Here is a 16,941-nt window from a genome sequence, read left to right on the forward strand (position 1 = left end):
AGGCAGAGCCCCCGGCGCCCACTGCTCCGGGCAACTCCGAGCCCACCCCAGGGCCAGCCCCGTTCACCAGCCCCGGTGCCCTGCCCCCCTCGGAGCTGGGACCACCGTAAGGCCCCTCTGAGGCCACCCCGGACCCCGCCCCGGACCCCGCTCCATGCCCCCCAGCTTCTCGGCCTTTGGGTCCCCCCTCCTGTCCCACTGAGGCCAGAGCGCCCGCTATCCCACGGCGCCCAGGACCACCTCCAGAGCCCCACTCACCCTCCGGCCCAGTTTCCCCAGACCCTCCTGGGCCTCCCCTGTGACCTGCCTCAAGCCCTGACCCCACTCCTCTGGACCCCCCGAAACCATCCTTAGGACCTGCCTGGGCCCCGGATCCCACTCCCCCAGGAACCCCCAAACCATCCCTATAACCTGCCTCACTCCCTGACCCCATCCCCCCAACACCCCCAATCCCATCCCTATGACCTGCCTGGGCTCCTGACCCCATTTTCCCAGGAGCCCCCAAACCATCCCTATAACCTGGCTCATTCCCTGACCCCATCCCCCCAGCACCCCCAATCCCATCCCTATGACCATCCTGAGCCCCCAACCCTACCCCCTCAGGACCCCTCAAATCATTCCTATAACCTGCCTCATACCCTGAGCCGTCGCCATGCCTGGACCCTCCCACACCATCCCTATGGCCTGCCCCGCTCCCTGACCCCATGCCTCCAAGCCCCCCTGAACCGTCTCTAAAGCCCGCCTCACCTCCTGGCCCCATCCCCCCACGCCCAGGCCCCCCTGACCCTCCATTGTGCTGAGGCCCCGGGATCCCGGGTCCATCCCTGTGACCCCTGTCAGAACCCGCCCCACTGCCAGGAGCCTGGGCCTTGGGGCACCCGGACTCGTCCCAGACAAGGCCCCGGGTCCCCTCCCCACCGCCCCCTGTGCCCCCCGCCCTCCGAGAGCCTGGCTCCGTGGCACCGGGACCCCCAGATCCATCTACCCAGCCTCCTTCTCCGGGGACCCCCTTCGCACCAGAGGCTCGAAAGCCCCCACCTTCTCGGGCCGAACCCCCTGGCTCTGCTCCCACATGCCCCTCCCCTCCGGCCCCCACGGGAGCAGAGGTCCTGAGGCTACTGCTGGGATGTCGCCTGCCCCCAGGGCCGGCTTCCCCCGGGCCTCCGGGTGTGGCGCCCCAGGTTTCCCCATGCACCCCGGCTTCCTCCCCTCCTCCTCCCCCAGGGCCACCTGAGCCGCTCCTGAGACCAGCAGGTGTCCCGGGCCCCCTCCCTGCAGGACCGTGACCGTCTTGGTCCCCAGGCCTCATTGCCCCAGGTCTCCACGAGCCGCCCTTGTGAGTGCCCCCCTCCTCAGCCTCTGCCTCCCCAGGCACCCCGACACCCCATGCAGAGCCCACCTCTCCCAGCGCCCCCGAGCCATCGCCAGAACCAGCCCCACTGTCAGGGCCTGTTCCCCTTAAATACCCCGAGCCGTCGCCGTACGGGGACCCCGCTAAGCCAGCCTCGGCACCCCTTTCACCTCTGGGCCCCCCTTCTCCGGAGTTCTGAGCCCCATTCCAGAAATCCGGTCCCGACCCCGGGGCCCCTGGGCCTCCTGCTCCCTCCGCGCCTCCCTGGGTGCCCCAGGGTCCCTGAGCACCCTGGCCTGGAGCCCCAATAAGCCCGGGTGCCTGGGTACCACCCACACCCCCTCTCCCTCCTCCAGCCCCAGGGTGGGCCCCGGCCTGGCTGAGGCCGGACCCCATGTCGCCCCAAGGCCCTGAGCTCCCAGCCCCCATCCTCCCCGCCCCCCTCGGACCTGCTGCCCCTCCTTGGGAGCCCGGGAGGTTTCTGCCATCTCCGGCCTCGCCCAAGGCCCCCCCTGTCCCCTGGCCCTCTCCTCCCCAGCCCCCGGGACCTCCAGGGCCTCCCTCCTGCCTCGAACCCTCAGGACTCCCGTGCCCCCGAAGGGGGTCTCGGCCCCCAGGTATCCTGGGGCCCTGGGAGTCCTGGCCTGCAGGCGTCTGTCCGGGAGACAGCCCTGGTCCCCCGAGGCCCCTGGCATCCCCGGGGTCCTCATCACCCCGTACCCCAGCGCCCCAGGACCCAGGGCCTCTGCCTGCCTCGGAGCCTGGGCCCCTTCCTTCGGAGGACCCCAGGGCCCCAGGACCTCCAGCCACACTGCCATCTCCAGACCCCCCCAGGCCAGCCCCACTGCCCCAGGCGCCCCAGGCCGCTTCGCTCCCCTTTTCCCGGCTCAAAGCATCCTTCCCCCCAACCCCGCCCAAGCTCTCCTCCTGCAGTAACCTCTCCATCCCTCCTGCCCCAGACCCCCCAGGGCCGGACCGCGACCCCTGCACGGCCCCCTTGCCTGTCCCGGGTCCCAGCTGAGCACCCCCGAGCTGTCCCTGGCTGTGCCTGTCCAGCTGTCCCCTGCTGTCCCCACTGTCCTCCTGTCCTTCCCCACGGCCCCCCAGTCCTCCAGCTCCCCAGCCCCCCACCGGCCCGCCGCCTCTGTCCCCATCACTGTCTGTGCCACCATCTAGCCCGCGACCTCCCGCGAGGCCCAGCCCTGACCCCGTGCCTTCTCCCTGTGACCGGGGCCCCCCCGGGAAGCTCGTGTCCCCGCCCCCCTCTCTGTGAAGCTGGTTGTCCCCGGAATCAGTGGCCGCCAATCTGTCCGCTTCCGGAAAGCCCTTCCCCGCCTGCCCAGCGCCCCAGGCTGCCCCGGCTGCCCCCTCGGCCCCCATCGAGGAGTAGCTGTGCCCACCAAGGCCACCTCCGTCCAGGCCGGCTGGGAGCTGGCGGCCGGGATCCAGCCAGGCCCCCCCGGGGACGCCCCCCTTCTCTCTGGGAACCCTCCGCTTGCCGCTGGCCCGCCCGGACTCTTCGGCGTCTGAGGCCGGGGCTCCTTGCCCCTGACCTTGGTGGTCAGCACCGGTGGTCAGAAGGCCTTGATCCTGCCCAGCTGTGGACGCCACCACGAGAGACAGAGAGGAGGCTGTTAACGGGGGGCCGACAGTCAGCGGTCCCCACAACCCTGCTTCTCCTGACCCTCAGGGTCCTGGCAGAGACCAGCTGCCCTCGGAGCAGGGAGCCCCGTGGGCCAGGCAGTGATGGGACGCGCCATCTCCGCTCCCCAGCCCCGCACCCACCCCCCCACCTGCCGAGCGGCCCCTGAGGATTTTGGGGGGGAAATGTAGGAGCCAGAGTCGCTTGCTTATCAAACCGTCAGGAGGCCGCGGCATAGTTTGTTCAAAGACCTACATGACCCTGGCCGGTGTGGCTCCGTGGATAGAGCATCGGCCTGCGGATGGAAGGGTCCCGGGTTCGATTCCCGGTCAAGGTCACCTGCCTAGGTTGCGGGCTCCATCCCCAGTCGGGGGCGTGAGAGAGGCAGCCGATTAGTGACTCTCTCTCATCATGGATGTTTCTATCTCTCCCTTCCTCTCTGACATCAATAAAAAAAATATTTTTTTACGAAAGCGTTTCAGGGCCTTGACCAGTTTTTAAAAAAATAATAACCAAATAAAAGTCTTACTTGCCCTGCTGGTGGCCTTAGCCATCGTACAGTCTCCTGAGACCACCTGGAACCCACACCCCTGGGAGGGGGCAGGTCACTGGTGTCCTATGGCCTCATCCAGGGGCATCTCATCCACCGAACCTGGGCCCCTGTCCCAAGCGCTGACCAGGCCCCCAGGGCCCCTGAGTCACCCCACAGGCCCCGAGGCAGCTGAGAGGGGCTGGCGGGCTGGCTGGAAAGGGCTCACACCGCAGTGGGTCAGCCAGACCTCAGGACTGGTACCCACCTGGGCCTGATGCTCCCCTCCCTTCCTCCCCGCCCCGCCCCTGCGATGGAGGTGGGAGAGGGTCCACTCACTTTCAACCACCAGCCAGGCGCTGGAGACGTGCAGCCCGGTGTCCAGGGAGTAGGGGCCCATGTCCGAGAGCCGGGCCCCCCTCACCACCAGCTGGTGGGTCAGCCCGTCGGGGGACACAGACACCTCGTGTTTGTCGCTGGGCTGCAGCGGCTGGTGCTTAAAGTGCCAGGCGGCGTGGGGGCAGGGGTTGGAGAGCACGCACTCGAAGACTGCGTCGCCCCGCTCCTCGCAGCGGGCCTCGGACAGCGGGACCACCACGCGGGGCGGGATGGCTGTGGGGGAAGTGGGAATGGGGCTGTCGGCCTGCCCCAGTGGGACCGGCCCTTGGCAACCCAGGTGGCTCAGGCCAGCTCAGCCACACACACACACACACACACACACACACACACACGTCACCTCAGAGGGTCCCCTGGCACCCCTGTGTGGGTCAGAGGGGTTCCCATTAGGTTGTGAACAGAAAGACGGGCCCTAGCCGGTGTGGCTCAGTGGCTAGAGCGTCGGCCTGTGCGCCGAAGGGTCCCAGGTTTGATGCCTTTCAAGGGCACATTCCCGGGTTGCGGGCTCGATCCCCAGGAGGGGGCGTGTAGGAGGCAGCCGATCCATGATTCTCTATTATCAGGGATAGTTCTATTTCTCTCCCTCTCCCTTCCTCTCTGAGATCAATAAAAATTTATTTTAAAAAAATATAAAGAGAGCCCTAACCGGTGTGGCTCAGTGGCTAGAGCGTCGGCCTGCGGACGGAAGGGTCCCGGGTTCGATTCCGGTCAAGGGCATGTACCTTGGTTGCGGGCACATCCCTAGTAGGGGGTGTGCAGGAGGCAGCTGATCGATGTTTCTCTCCCATCGATGTTTCTAACTCTCTATCCCTCTCCCTTCCTCTCTGTAAAAAATCAATAAAATGTATATTTTAAAAAAATAAATAAAGAGAGAGAGAGAGAATGCTGACCTTGGCCGACCTTGGATGTGTGGTCCCCTCCCCGCCATCACTGTCACGTTCATCTCCCCCACCCGGGGCGCCGCCATGGCCCCCGCAGGCCCGCCCACTCCTGCGCCCGCCGGGCCCGCTCACCGCTGGCCTCCAGCTCCGTGGAGAAGACCTCGGCGTCCTCCACCTTGACCTGGTAGAGGCCGGCGTCCTCGGGCCACAGGTCCTGGATCTGGAAGTGGTAGTGTTTGCCCAGACGCCGCACGCTGCGCTTGCTGTGGCTCTCGGAGCTGTAGGGGATCATCTCGCCGTCCTGAGGCCAGGAGAGGGAGAGGGGTTCAGGGCCTCCCGCGGGTCCCCAGAACCTCCTGTCCCGATCCCCGCCCCCTGGCAGCTCCCACTGGCCCAGGCACTGGCCCGGACGACATATTCCTGGGACTTACAGACGCTGGGGCAGGGGGAGGGTGGGGGTTGGGTGCAGGGCAGGCCAGGAGGGAAATAAACCGTCCGTGGAGGTGCATGACTCGGACCACAGAGCCAATGACCAGCCGGCGGATTACCTAACACTTAGGTGCCCACGGTGGGCTGGGCACTGTTTTAGGGACTTGGGACGGACACATCAGGGGGACGGACACAGACAAGGGTCCCTGCTCCAGGGAGCTGAAATTCGATGGGGGGGACAGACACTTACTAAGCATCATCTATATATATAAAAGGCTAAGGGACCGACAGTCCGACCGTCCGACCGACTGTCCGACCGACCGTCCGACCGTCCGACCGACCGGTACATATGACGTACACTGGCAATTTGAAAATAAACGTTGACTCGCGCACACGCGATCCCTATAGAGCTCTCGCTGGCAAAGAGCGGGTATTAAAATATTTTGTATTTTAATTTTATAATATTGCATTATATATATTCTTTCGACATGTACTTTTTGGAGGGATGTCATTACCGCAGGGAATCTTCAATGTGTACACATCAGTGCACCGGGCCACGAGTAAGTAGATAATATAATGGACGTTAGAAAGAGGTAGAACTGCCCTGGCTGTTTGGCTCCGTGGTTGGAGCGGCGAGCCTCCTGCACGCCCCCTCCTGGGAATCGAACCCACAACCCGGGCATGTGCCCTTGACCAGAACTGAACCCGGGACCCTTCGGTCCGCAGGCCGACGCTCTGTCCACTGAGCCACACTGATGAGGACCTCAGAACCTCTTTCTACCCCCCGCCCCCCGATGTCCTGGCTGGAGAACCCGGTGGCTCCATGAGTCTCTGTGGCATGTCTACACCAGGGTCGGACCCGACTCCAAGCAGGAATTCCGGGGGGTCATGGGGCTCACACCTGTGCGCTTAGGTAAACCCACCATCCCTGCCCCCAGGACCTGCAGCATCTCTGCCAGAGCCCTCCCCTGCCAGCGGCCCCCGCCCCCCGCCAGCCTCACCTTGTACAGGTAGACATTGCTCTCGGGATCCTTGAGGTCCAGGTCCAGTTCGAAGAACGCCACCCCCTCCTTGGTGACCTTCATGTGTTTCATGTTGGAGACGGTATTGACGTACTAGGGAAGACAAACCCAATCGGGGGGCGCTCTTCAGGGCACTGCACCCCTCAGGCCCCGGATCCCCCCAAATCCCAGGCCAACAAGCATTTCCCGCTTCGCAGGTGGGAGACGTGAGCCCCGTGGAGAAGGGAGTTCTCCGAGCGGAGACATCAGGTTGGGAAGGGGAGCAAGAAAGAACCCAGGTGTCCAGGGGCGCCGAGAACACAGTAGGGCTTGGTGTTCATCGGTTGTTTCATCTAATAAAGGTGAGTTGAGCACCTACTGGGTGTACTAGGTGTACCGGTTAATAAGGCAGATTTTTTTTTCAATAGGTGGAGTCACACATATGTTGATCTATCTGCGGTTTGATATGGATGCTGTTTTGTTGTATTGACAACAAGCTTCAAAACTTCATATGTCAAGCTTTCTGAAGGTGTTAACATCATAGATATTTTTACGCTTAAAAATGTCGAATTTTGTGCCAAAATAAAGAGCATTTGCGGGAAGTTTAAATTCGTTACTTTATTTTGAAGAAAAGTGCTGCTGAAAGTGATCGTATACTTCGGGAAGTTTATGGTGAACATGCTCCATCTCAAGATACTTGTGAATGCTGGTTTAAATGCTTTAAAAGTGATGATTTCGATGTGAAAGACAAAGAACGCCCAGGTCAACCGAAAAAGTTTGAAGACCAACAATTACAAGTATTATTGGATAAAGATTCATGTCAAACTCAAAAACAACTTGCAGAGAGATTAAACGTTGCTCAGCAAACAATTTCTGATGATGATGATGATGATGGTGATGTGATGATGACGATGATTATGATGATGGTGAGGGTGACAATGATTATGGTGATTGTGATGATGGTGATATTGGTAGTGGTGATGGTAGTGATGATGATGGTGGTGATGATGATGGTGGTGATTGTGGTGATGGTGGTGATGGTGATGGTGGTGATGATGGTGGTGGTGATGGTGGTGATGATGATGGTGGTGATGGTGGTGATGATGGTGATGGTGATGGTGATGGTGGTGATGATGGTGGTGGTGATGGTGGTGATGATGATGGTGGTGATGGTGGTGATGATGGTGATGATGGTGATGATGGTGGTGATGGTGGTGATGATGATGGTGGTGATTGTGGTGATGGTGGTAATGGTGATGGTGATGGTGGTGATGGTGGTGATGATGATTGTGGTGATGGTGGTGATGGTGGTGATGGTGGTGATGGTGATGGTGATGGTGGTAATGGTGATGGTGGTGGTGATGATTGTGGTGATGGTGATGGTGGTGATGGTGATGGTGATGGTGGTGATGATGATGGTGGTGATGGTGGTGATGATGGTGATGGTGATGGTGATGGTGGTGGTGATGGTGGTGATGATGATGGTGGTGATGGCAGTGATGATGATGGTGATGATGGTGGTGATGGTGGTGATTGTGGTGATGGTGGTAATGGTGATGGTGATGGTGGTGACGGTGGTGATGATGATTGTGGTGATGGTGGTGATGGTGGTGATGGTGGTGATGGTGATGGTGATGGCGGTAATGGTGATGGTGGTGGTGATGATTGTGGTGATGGTGGTGATGGTGATGGTGATGGTGGTGGTGATGGTGGTGATGGTGATGATGATTATGGTGATGGTGATGGTGGTGATGGTGGTGATGGTGGTGATGGTGATGGTGATGGCGGTAATGGTGATGGTGGTGGTGATGATTGTGGTGATGGTGGTGATTGTGATGGTGACGGTGGTGGTGGTGATGGTGATGGTGGTGGTCATGGCTCTCAGGAAACCTTTGCTATGTGTCGGGCACTCAGCCAGGTGTGTCCAGTGCACCCTCTCGCACCCCCTCTCAACAGCCCTGTGAGGAACCTGTGACTATAACACCCATGTTACCAACAAGGAAACCAACACACAGCGGCCCTCACTTCTCCAAAGCCCAGCGTTAGTATCAGAGGCAGGTCCAAAGCCAGGACGTCGGCTCGGAAACCTGGGTCCTTGGCCGGAGGCCGCCTTGAGGGCTAGATGAGGGCGGGAGGGCCGGCTGCAGGCCCAGCTCCGGGGATGGGCCCGCGAGGCCCCGCGCAGGCTCAGGCCCAGGCCCAGCTCCAGGGGTGGGCCCGCGAGGCCCCGCGCAGGCTCAGGCCCAGGCCCAGCGAGGGTACCTGCGCCATCCTGTCATCGCGCTCCCTGCGCATCTTCTCCAGCTTGCGCAGCATGCCGCGGAAGTCCGCGATGCCGTACTGCATGCACAGCCTCTCGTAGTCCTTCCGGTCCGCCGACATCAGCAGCTGCCACACCTGCTCGGGGTCCATCTTTTTCTTGGGAGGCGGGGCGCTGGGGAGCAGGGCCAGCGGGTCAGAGGCCAGGGGAGCCTCAGGAGCTGACACCCGGAGGGGCCTGGGGCGCTGCCCTCCCTGCACCCCGGGAAAGGGATGCAGAGACTGGGGCCTGGGACCGACCACCTCTCCAGCTTCCTAGGTGGATCCCGTACCTAACAACTCCTGGTGTGGCTTTCCCAGCGAGATGCCTTTGGGGGCAATTGTCCTATTGCTTTAAACAAACTGTGGAAGGCCCGTCTCCCCAGTGAGCCAATCAGGCCCCGGAGGGGCGCTCAGAAGTGGCAGAAGGGCACCCAGTGTGCCCACCTCGGTGCATCCCTCTTCCCACCTCCCTGCGGTCCAGCCCCCCCTGCCCCTGCTCAGGGCGGAGGGGAGGGCTGACCCCCAAGTGCTCATGGAGGCAGCTGGGGACGGGGACCCCCCCACGGACGCCCACACTCACCTCTTTCTCAGCATCCTCCGCAGCTCCATCAGCTCCTTACTGAGGTCTGCAAAGGACGGGCAGTGAGACTCCGCCCCCAGGAAGTGGTGGGTGAGCAGGGGATGGGAGGAGGGTGTGTGGTCCGTGGCCAACAACACAGAGCTTTGGAAAGGGGCCCTCAGGTGGCCCAGCCCCTGTGGCTCAGTGGTTGAGCATCGACCTCTGAACCAGGAGGTCACGGTTTGATTCCCCGTTGGGGCACATGCTTGGGTTGCAGGCTCGATCCCCAGGAGGGGGCGTGCAGGAGGCAGCCGCGATCCGTGATTATCTTTCTTCATTGATGTTTCTCTCTCTCTCTCTCTCCTTCTCCCTTCCTCTCTGATATCAATAAATATATATATATTTTTAAAAGAACAAAAGACGCCCTCCTGTGGACTGGACCCATGGGGCCTCTGTGGGGGCCTGGCCAAGTGGGGGGGGCACCAGTCAAGAAGTAACCCACCCCCCCAAAGGCCCCAAGGACAATCCTTCGACCTACCCTCCTGGGGTTCCGTGTTCCTCTTCCGTTTCTTCCGGAAGCCAACTGCACCGTCGGGGAGGAGCGGGGAGTCCATGTGGGCAGGGAGGAGAGAAGCCACACACACTGGTGGTCTCCCCAAGAGCCGCTGAGCACCGACCAGGGTCCCGACCCCCCCATCCCCTGAGGCGTGGGGACAAGTCCAGCAGCAGGGATGAGCGGGATGGAGGGCCTGCCCGTCATACACGTGGATACCCCAGAGCCTCCGCAGGACTAACGTGGAGGCCCACCTGCTGGCACCTCAGGCAGGGAGGACCCCTCCCTCAGGGGCCAGGAGGTGGCTTTGATGTGACCCCTGGGACCATAGCTGAGCCCCATCGGAGGGGCAGCTGCTGTTTCCTCCGAGAGAGATGCTGTGTCAGGGTTAGGCCCCACTTTGCCAACCAGCCGGCTCCATCACTTACGGCCCTTCCCTCCCCCTTCCTCCTCTTCCCCCCCAGCGAGGCCTCTGACCCCTCCTGGGCACCCCCGGGGCCTGAGAACCGATGAGACAGGCAGGGGTCGGAGTGGGGGGGACCCCACCTTCGATGACGGTGAGCCGTGCAGAGCACATGGCCTCTCCGTACGGGTTCAGGGCGATACAGTAGTACTTGTCCGTGTCCTCGCCCGTCAGCTTGCTGATCTGCAGGGGGGGCCAAGCGTGAGGGTGTGGGGCTGGCACTCCCCCTCCCCCGTAAGAGACCCGGCTGTGGGCGAGCCCCGAGGGCAGTCTAAGGCCCGAGAAATCATTGGGTCTGGCCCTGCCGAGGCAGTAGACGTGCGTTCGTTAAATATCTGACCACATGGAACAGGCTGGTTTTTGAGAGGATCATTTCGTATGGCCCGCGATCGATGTTATAAAGATCCACATTGCCCGGCCGGCGTGGCTCAGGGGTTGAGCGTCGACCTAGGAACCAGGAGGTCAGGGTTCGATTCCCGGTCAAGGGCACAGGCCTGGGTTGCAGGCTTGATCCCCAGGAGGGGGCGTGCAGGAGGCAGCGGATGGATGATTCTCTCTCATCATGGATGTTTCTCTCTCTCTCCCCCTCTCCCTTTCGCTCTGAAATCAATAAAAATATATTAAAAAAAAAAAAAAGAGCCGAAACCGGTTTGGCTCAGTGGATAGAGCGTCGGCCTGCGGACTGAAGGGTCCCAGGTTCGATTCCGGTCAAGGGCACGTACCTTGGTTGCAGGCACATCCCCAGTAGGAGGCGTGCAGGAGGCAGCTGATCGATGTTTCTCTCTCATCGATGTTTCTAACTCTCTAGCCCTCTCCCTTCCTCTCTGTAAAATATCAATAAAATATATTTTTTAAAAAAAAGAAAGAAAGTTTGTCCATCAAAGACGGGGTGAGCCTGGGCTTCTCCCCCTGCAGCCTGACTCCGTCGCCTGAATTCTCATGCTTCTGTCTACAGCGCCCCCAGGTGATCGGAGGAGGTACTGCAAGCCTGCCAGGCCCCCACGGGGCGCCGGCCACCTGGAGCCACAGCGCTGCGTCAGGCCTCCTGGCTGCGTGGAGTTGAGTGGACGCAGCCTCCTCTGGGGAGCGGGGGAGGCCGCGGAGACCACCGGGGGCCGGGGGGGGGGGGAGGGGGAAGGGGGGCTGGCGGCGCGGTGCCGGGGTTCTCACCTGCAGCGTGTGCTCCCTGCTGCCGGGGGCCGAGAGCAGCTGGTACTTGCTGGAGGTGCTGAGGTCCCCCTTGCTGCTCTGCCAGCGCACCTCCGGCGTGGGCTCCCCGCAGACCACAGCCCGCAGGACGGCGTTTCTCCCTGCGGCGGAGCAGCGGGCGGGCGGGGACGGTGGCTTTATCCAGCTGTTACCCTCATGGCTCCAGGCATCTCGCCCACCCGTGTCAGGAAGGGGGCCCGGCCGCCGTCCCCGACTCAAGGACTCTCGTGGGCACGAGGCAGGATCCCGGTGCCCAGTCCCTGGTGCCCGGTCCCTGGTGCCCGGCCCCCCCCCGCCTGGCAAGAGCCGGGGGGCCTTGAGGGAGGGACGGCCCACGGTGAGTGAACAGGGCCCGGGAGGGAGGGACCCTTTTCTTGGGTCTGAAGGACTCTCCCAAGTCTGTGGGGGGGAAGGGGGGAGCCTTTTTGTGGGTTCTGTATCACTCTCTGGGCGGGAGTGACAACCATGGAAAGGGGTGGCTCTTGGGTGCCTGGAGGTGCTGGTCCTGAGACGCGGGACCCGGGCCTCAGAGAGACCCCAAGCTGGGAGCCGCTCCCCGTCAAGGCCTCCTCCGCTCCCCCCCCGCCCCCCTCCCCCTCCCCGCCCCTGTCTCCAGGGGGAACTGTGTAAAGTCCAGGACCCTTTCCGATGGCCAGAGAGATGGGGTTTCTCATGACCTTGACCTTGTCAGATTTGGAGTCAGACCTGGAGTCAGATTTTTAGGGAAAGAATGGGCCATATTTTCTTTCTTTTTTTTTTAGAGAGAGAGTGAAAGGGAGGGGGGAGAGACTGAGAGAAACACGGATGTGAGAGAGACACATCAGCTGGCTGCCTCCCGCACGCACTCTGACTGGGGGACAGGGAGCGGGGGGGGGGGGGGGTTGAGCCTGCAACCCAGATACGTGCCCTTGACCCGAATCAAACCCGGGACCCTTCCGTCCACAGGCCGGCGCTCTATCCACTGAGCCACACCAGCCAGGGCCCCAATTGCATCTTGTCTCAGAGCAGCAAGACCTGTGTTTGTTCCCTAGACCCATTCTGCGCCTTACGGGGACCCAGGCAGGCACCCCGCCTCCCCCCAGTGCAGGCAGAGGTGGTCTGGCCGGTGAGGACTTGGGGACGGGGGCTGTGCATGCTGAAGGCGGGGAGCGGTGTCCCCTCTGCAGCCTCCTTGCCGGGCCTCACCCTCCGCCAGCGCCATGGTGACGGGCTTCTGCTCGAAGTCCGGCAGGCTGCATCCCTCCGGGATCTCGTCCACCAGCTGCCGCGTGGTCACCCCGTGCTTCTTGACCGACTTCCCTGTGGACACGGGAGACGGGGAGGTGGGCCTGGCCCCCCTTCGTGAGTGCCTCTCACCGCAGGGGAGTACGAACCCCGGGAGCTAGAGGCCTGGCTGGTTCCCTGGCCCCGCGCTGGTGGGGACAGACTCACAGCTCTGGCCTGTGGGAGGCACGGCTGACTTTTGTAGGGGAACCAGCAGTGAATGGAGGCCCTGGGGCGTGGGCAGGGGCCCCCTGGGGAGACCCCGGGAGAAGGAGACAGGGAAGCACACCTGGCCAGGAAGCAGGACCTGCATTGGGGCGTTATGTGGGGGGAGACTCTGAACCCTTTAATTTTTTTATCTTTTAAAAATATATTTGGCCCTAACCGGTTTGGCTCAGTGGATAGAGCGTCGGCCTGCGGACTGAGGGGTCCCGGGTTCGATTCCAGTCAAGGGCATGTGCCTTGGTTGCGGGCACATCCCCAGTGGGGGGCGTGCAGGAGGCAGCTGATCAGTGTTTCTCTCTCATCGATGTTTCTAGCTCTCTATCCCTCTCCCTTCCACTCTGTAAAAAATCAATGAAATATATTTAAAATATATATATATATATATATATATATATATATATATATATATATATATATATATATTTGTATGGATGTCAGGGAGGAAGGGAGAGGGAGAGAGAGAGAGAGAAACATCCATGAGGAGAGAGAATCATGGATCGGCTGCCTCCTGCACGCCCCCTACGGGGGATCGAGTGCAACGCGGGCCTGTGCCCTTGACCGTAAATCGAACTGTGACCTTCTGTTCATGGGTCGATGCTCCACCACGGAGCCACGCCGGGCCAGGGTGATCCCTTTATTCAGGAAAACAACTCAAAACCGAAAGGAGAAACTAGGAAATGTGGGACCCAGGTGAGCTCCCGGGGCCCTGAGCCCCGCCCTCCCCTCCCCTCACCTGCCATGGTCTGGCTCCCGGGCTCCTGAGGGTGGCGGGCAATGGGTCCTGGGAACAGGAGGAGGAATTGGTTCTGGGCGGGCAGCTGCCGGTCTTACCCCGCCCCGCCTCCCCCCACAGCATCAGGGCACCGGCCCGTATCTGGGGAGGACCCGGGTCTCGGTGCCGCTGCCCCTGGATGCTTGCCCAACCCCCATGAATGCCACCGAGGCGTTTCCTGCAGGTCCCTGGCCCCGGAGGCTTCGAGGGCTTCCATGCTGCCCGGTGGCCCAGGTACAGGCGATAGGTGGGGTGAGCCCTCACCCCGGGCGGTGGGCTGGCCCCCGGGGGGAAGCCCAGGTCCGATGGCCACTCAGCGGACGAGGCCGCCTCCTCAAACTTCAGGAGACCAAGCCCCCGGCTTCCAGGATTTTCCCGCTCTGACAGCCTGGTTCCCTCGACTTTTTAAAAATATAGACACTAGAGCAGGCGTCCTCAAACGACGGCCCGCGGGCCACAGGCGGCCCGCCGAGGACATTGATCCGGCCCGCCGGGGGCCGCTGCCTGTCCTGCTTAGCAGCCGACGCGTCCCGGGCCCGCCGTGCACATAGGAATTTGTTCCTAGTTTTTTTTTTAAACTATAGTCCGGCCCTCCCACGGTCTGAGGGACAGGGAGCTGGCCCCCTGTTTAAAACGTTTGAGGGGTAGCCCTGACCGGTTTGGCTCAGTGGATAGAGCGTCGGCCTGTGGACTCAAGGGTCCCAGGTTCGATTCCGGTCAAGGGCATGTACCTGGGTTGCGGGCACATCCCCAGTAGGGGGCGTGCAGGAGGCAGCTGATCGATATCTCTCTCATCGATGTTTCTGGCTCTCTGTCCCTCTCTCTTCCTCTCTGTGAAAAATCAATAAAATATATTAAAAAAAAAAAAAAAAGTTTGAGGGCCCCTGTACTAGAGGCCCAGCGCGCGAAATTGCGAGAGACCCAGACCTGGAGTGCCCCGGGACCCAGCAAGGCACCTCCTGGCGACCGGTCTTTGGTCGTTACGGTGTTACAACCCCTGGGTTTTTATTATATAGATTTTTATTGATTCCAGAGAGGAAGTGGGGGTTGGGGGGTGGGGGGAGGAGAGAGAGAGAGAGACACATCCATGATGAGAGAGAATCAGGGATCAGCTGCCTCCTGGGGATCGAGTCCGCAACCCGGGCACGTGCCCTGACCAGGAATTGAACCTCGACCTCGTGATGCATCCGTCGATGCTCAACCACGGAGCCACGCCGACCCGGGGCTGGCGGCCTTGACCTTGGACATGACTTTCTCAGGGACACAGGGTTTCTCAGGGGCCCGGCAGGCCCTCCCTCTCACCCTCAGCCAGTCTGGGCTCAGCCCATCGAGGGCCAGGCCTGCAGGAGACCCCTCGCTTAGCTGCTCGCGGGTTCTGGTCCCCATGAATCCATCTGCCCCCCCGACCCCGAGGCCAGCGAGTTACCACGTCAGGTGGACAGGTGACTCCAGCCTCTTCCCACCACCCCTGTCCCCCCAGTTTCCTCTCATTGTATTGGTCCATCGTGGCCTAGGGGACAGGCTCTGGGCCGGGAGAGACCCCTGAACTGAAGGGGAGGGGCCGTCTTGAAAGGGTTCCCCAGCCGTCCCCCGCCCCCGATGTGGCTGGCCCTCGGCCACAGCGTTCCATCTCCCGGACTCCGTTTCCTGCCCGAGAGCCCGGGACCCGCCTGACAGGGCACATTCCTGCACACGCCGCCTATTCCGTTTCACAGTTGCCCACCCGCTGGCATCGCCGGGCCCCACGGCGGCCCCGGCCCCGCCCGGCCCCTGCCCCGACACGCAGGCATGCCTCGGTGCGCCAGGGCGTGCTGGCGCGGTCACCGGGCCATCACCACCGTGTGTGTGAGGCGGGCGGGGAGTCACGAGGCAGCGCCAAGGCGGAGGCGGCCGCCAAGCTGGCAGCGGGGCCCCGTCCCACCCACGCCCGCCCGTTTTCGGCCACCTGGCTCCGGCCAGGACCCCACCCTGCAGCCCGGGTCTCCTAGCTGTCACCTCCCTCACCTGTCATCATCCCCACCAGCCCGGCCGTTTGTCACCATGAAGAGGTGGTGCTAACCCGGGGCCCCGGCTCCCAGCTGCCCGCCCCCCCCCCCCCGCCTCCAGCCGCTCCCCCCCACTTCCCCGCTATTAGGGCGCAGCTGACAAGGAGCGAGGCGCGGAGCCCTACGCACGGGATGGGGGGTTCCCACGTGAAGCCAGGTCACCCTGGGGAACCCCATTCTCTTCAGGAAGAAGCAAGACGTGGTGCAAGGTCAAGGCTGCGTGGGCGAGAGTTTGGCTGGCTGGAGACCAAGCACCGTGGCCTCCACTGGACGGTGTGGGGGGGGGGGGGTCGGGGAATGAACCCTCGTGTCCACATTCCAGCCCCCCAATGAGGCTTCTGCCTGTGGGACCGGGACCCGCCGCCCTCCCTCCGCCCCCTGCCCTCGCCCGGCGGCTTCAGCCCTCGGACCCGGATCCCGCGGCCTCTGCTTGTTCAGCTGGGGGCTCTCTCGGCTGTGTGGTGATGTCCCGAGTCCGGCCCCGGGTCCTTATTCTGGACAGCTCGCCGGACCTTTAACCTGCTCACCGCTTCATGCCCTCAGCCACGGGGCTTCAGAGCCGGGACCCAAGCACCCAGCCGGGACCCAAGCACCCAGCCGGGACGGCTGCCCGGACGGGGGACCCCGCACCCGGAGCGTGACTGGCCGCCAGGGGATGTCCCCGGGCGAGCCTCCTGCCCTCTGCCTGCCCCTTCGTGAGCGGACAAGCTAGAGAGCACGCAGGTCTCTGCCTCGGTGCCCGGCCCCCACCCAGGTGGGCAGCCAGGTGTGCAGGCCCCACTCACCTGGGCGCCCAGCTGGCCTCCCGCCTCCGGTCTGCCTCCTCCTCCCGCGTCCAGCTGCCGCGCCCGGCCCGAGGCTCTGGAGGGACTGAGGTGGACAGGCAGGGCTGGGGCAGATGTAGGTCACTGAGGCCTTTTTGGGCTTCCTCGGCCCCTCCCACTGGCCCCGCCTCCCTCCTCCTCCTCCTCCTCCTCCTCCTCCTCCTTCAGCCCAGCTTGGCAGGACAAGCCCCCCCCCCCCCCCCCCAGGCGTCGGGCCCCGGCCTCCCTCCCGGAGGTCAGCGATGGAAGAAGGGTCCCTGGACATTCGGTTCCTCCAGCGCCTGGCCTGGCAAAGCTCTCAGCTCACCACCAGGCCGGCTTAGCGGTGTTTGCTTTGGGCTGTGCCACTTGGATGACCCCCCTCCGCGGGGGCGTCTTGCTCTCCGAGGCCCCAGCTTTACAGCTAAGCCGGTCCCCGGGGACCCCGGATATACCGTTAAGTCACACAGATACATAAAAGCCGCCGGTCCTCCTGGGAATCGCAGCCCCACGCCACCA

At 62.5% G+C, this 16,941-nt stretch overlaps 2 protein-coding genes across 2 annotated transcripts in view; one reads left to right on the top strand and one right to left on the bottom strand.

The window, feature by feature from the left end:
• Positions 1-4,771, top strand: part of PHLDA3 (pleckstrin homology like domain family A member 3) — a 120,985-nt gene extending 116,214 nt beyond the window's left edge. The window contains exon 3 of the mRNA XM_080651203.1: positions 4,667-4,771. The gene's annotated coding sequence lies outside the window, so the exon portion shown is untranslated. The remainder of the gene's footprint in view (positions 1-4,666) is intronic.
• The window catches only part of IGFN1 (immunoglobulin like and fibronectin type III domain containing 1), a 29,893-nt gene extending 13,443 nt beyond the window's left edge, over positions 1-16,450 (bottom strand). The window contains exons 1-12 of the mRNA XM_080651058.1: positions 16,405-16,450; positions 13,536-13,583; positions 12,500-12,613; positions 11,276-11,415; positions 10,189-10,288; positions 9,628-9,672; positions 9,111-9,156; positions 8,492-8,663; positions 6,230-6,343; positions 4,932-5,100; positions 3,862-4,134; positions 2,752-2,949 (exon numbers count right to left, since the gene is read on the bottom strand). Coding sequence (XP_080507184.1) covers positions 2,752-2,949; positions 3,862-4,134; positions 4,932-5,100; positions 6,230-6,343; positions 8,492-8,663; positions 9,111-9,156; positions 9,628-9,672; positions 10,189-10,288; positions 11,276-11,415; positions 12,500-12,613; positions 13,536-13,542 — 1,378 coding nt within the window. The 5' untranslated portion in view covers positions 13,543-13,583; positions 16,405-16,450. The remainder of the gene's footprint in view (positions 1-2,751; positions 2,950-3,861; positions 4,135-4,931; positions 5,101-6,229; positions 6,344-8,491; positions 8,664-9,110; positions 9,157-9,627; positions 9,673-10,188; positions 10,289-11,275; positions 11,416-12,499; positions 12,614-13,535; positions 13,584-16,404) is intronic.
• Between the last annotated feature and the right edge of the window lie 491 nt (positions 16,451-16,941).

This window comes from Plecotus auritus (assembly GCF_963455305.1).
Source record: "Plecotus auritus genome assembly, chromosome: 14".
NCBI classification, from domain to species: domain Eukaryota; kingdom Metazoa; phylum Chordata; class Mammalia; order Chiroptera; family Vespertilionidae; genus Plecotus; species Plecotus auritus.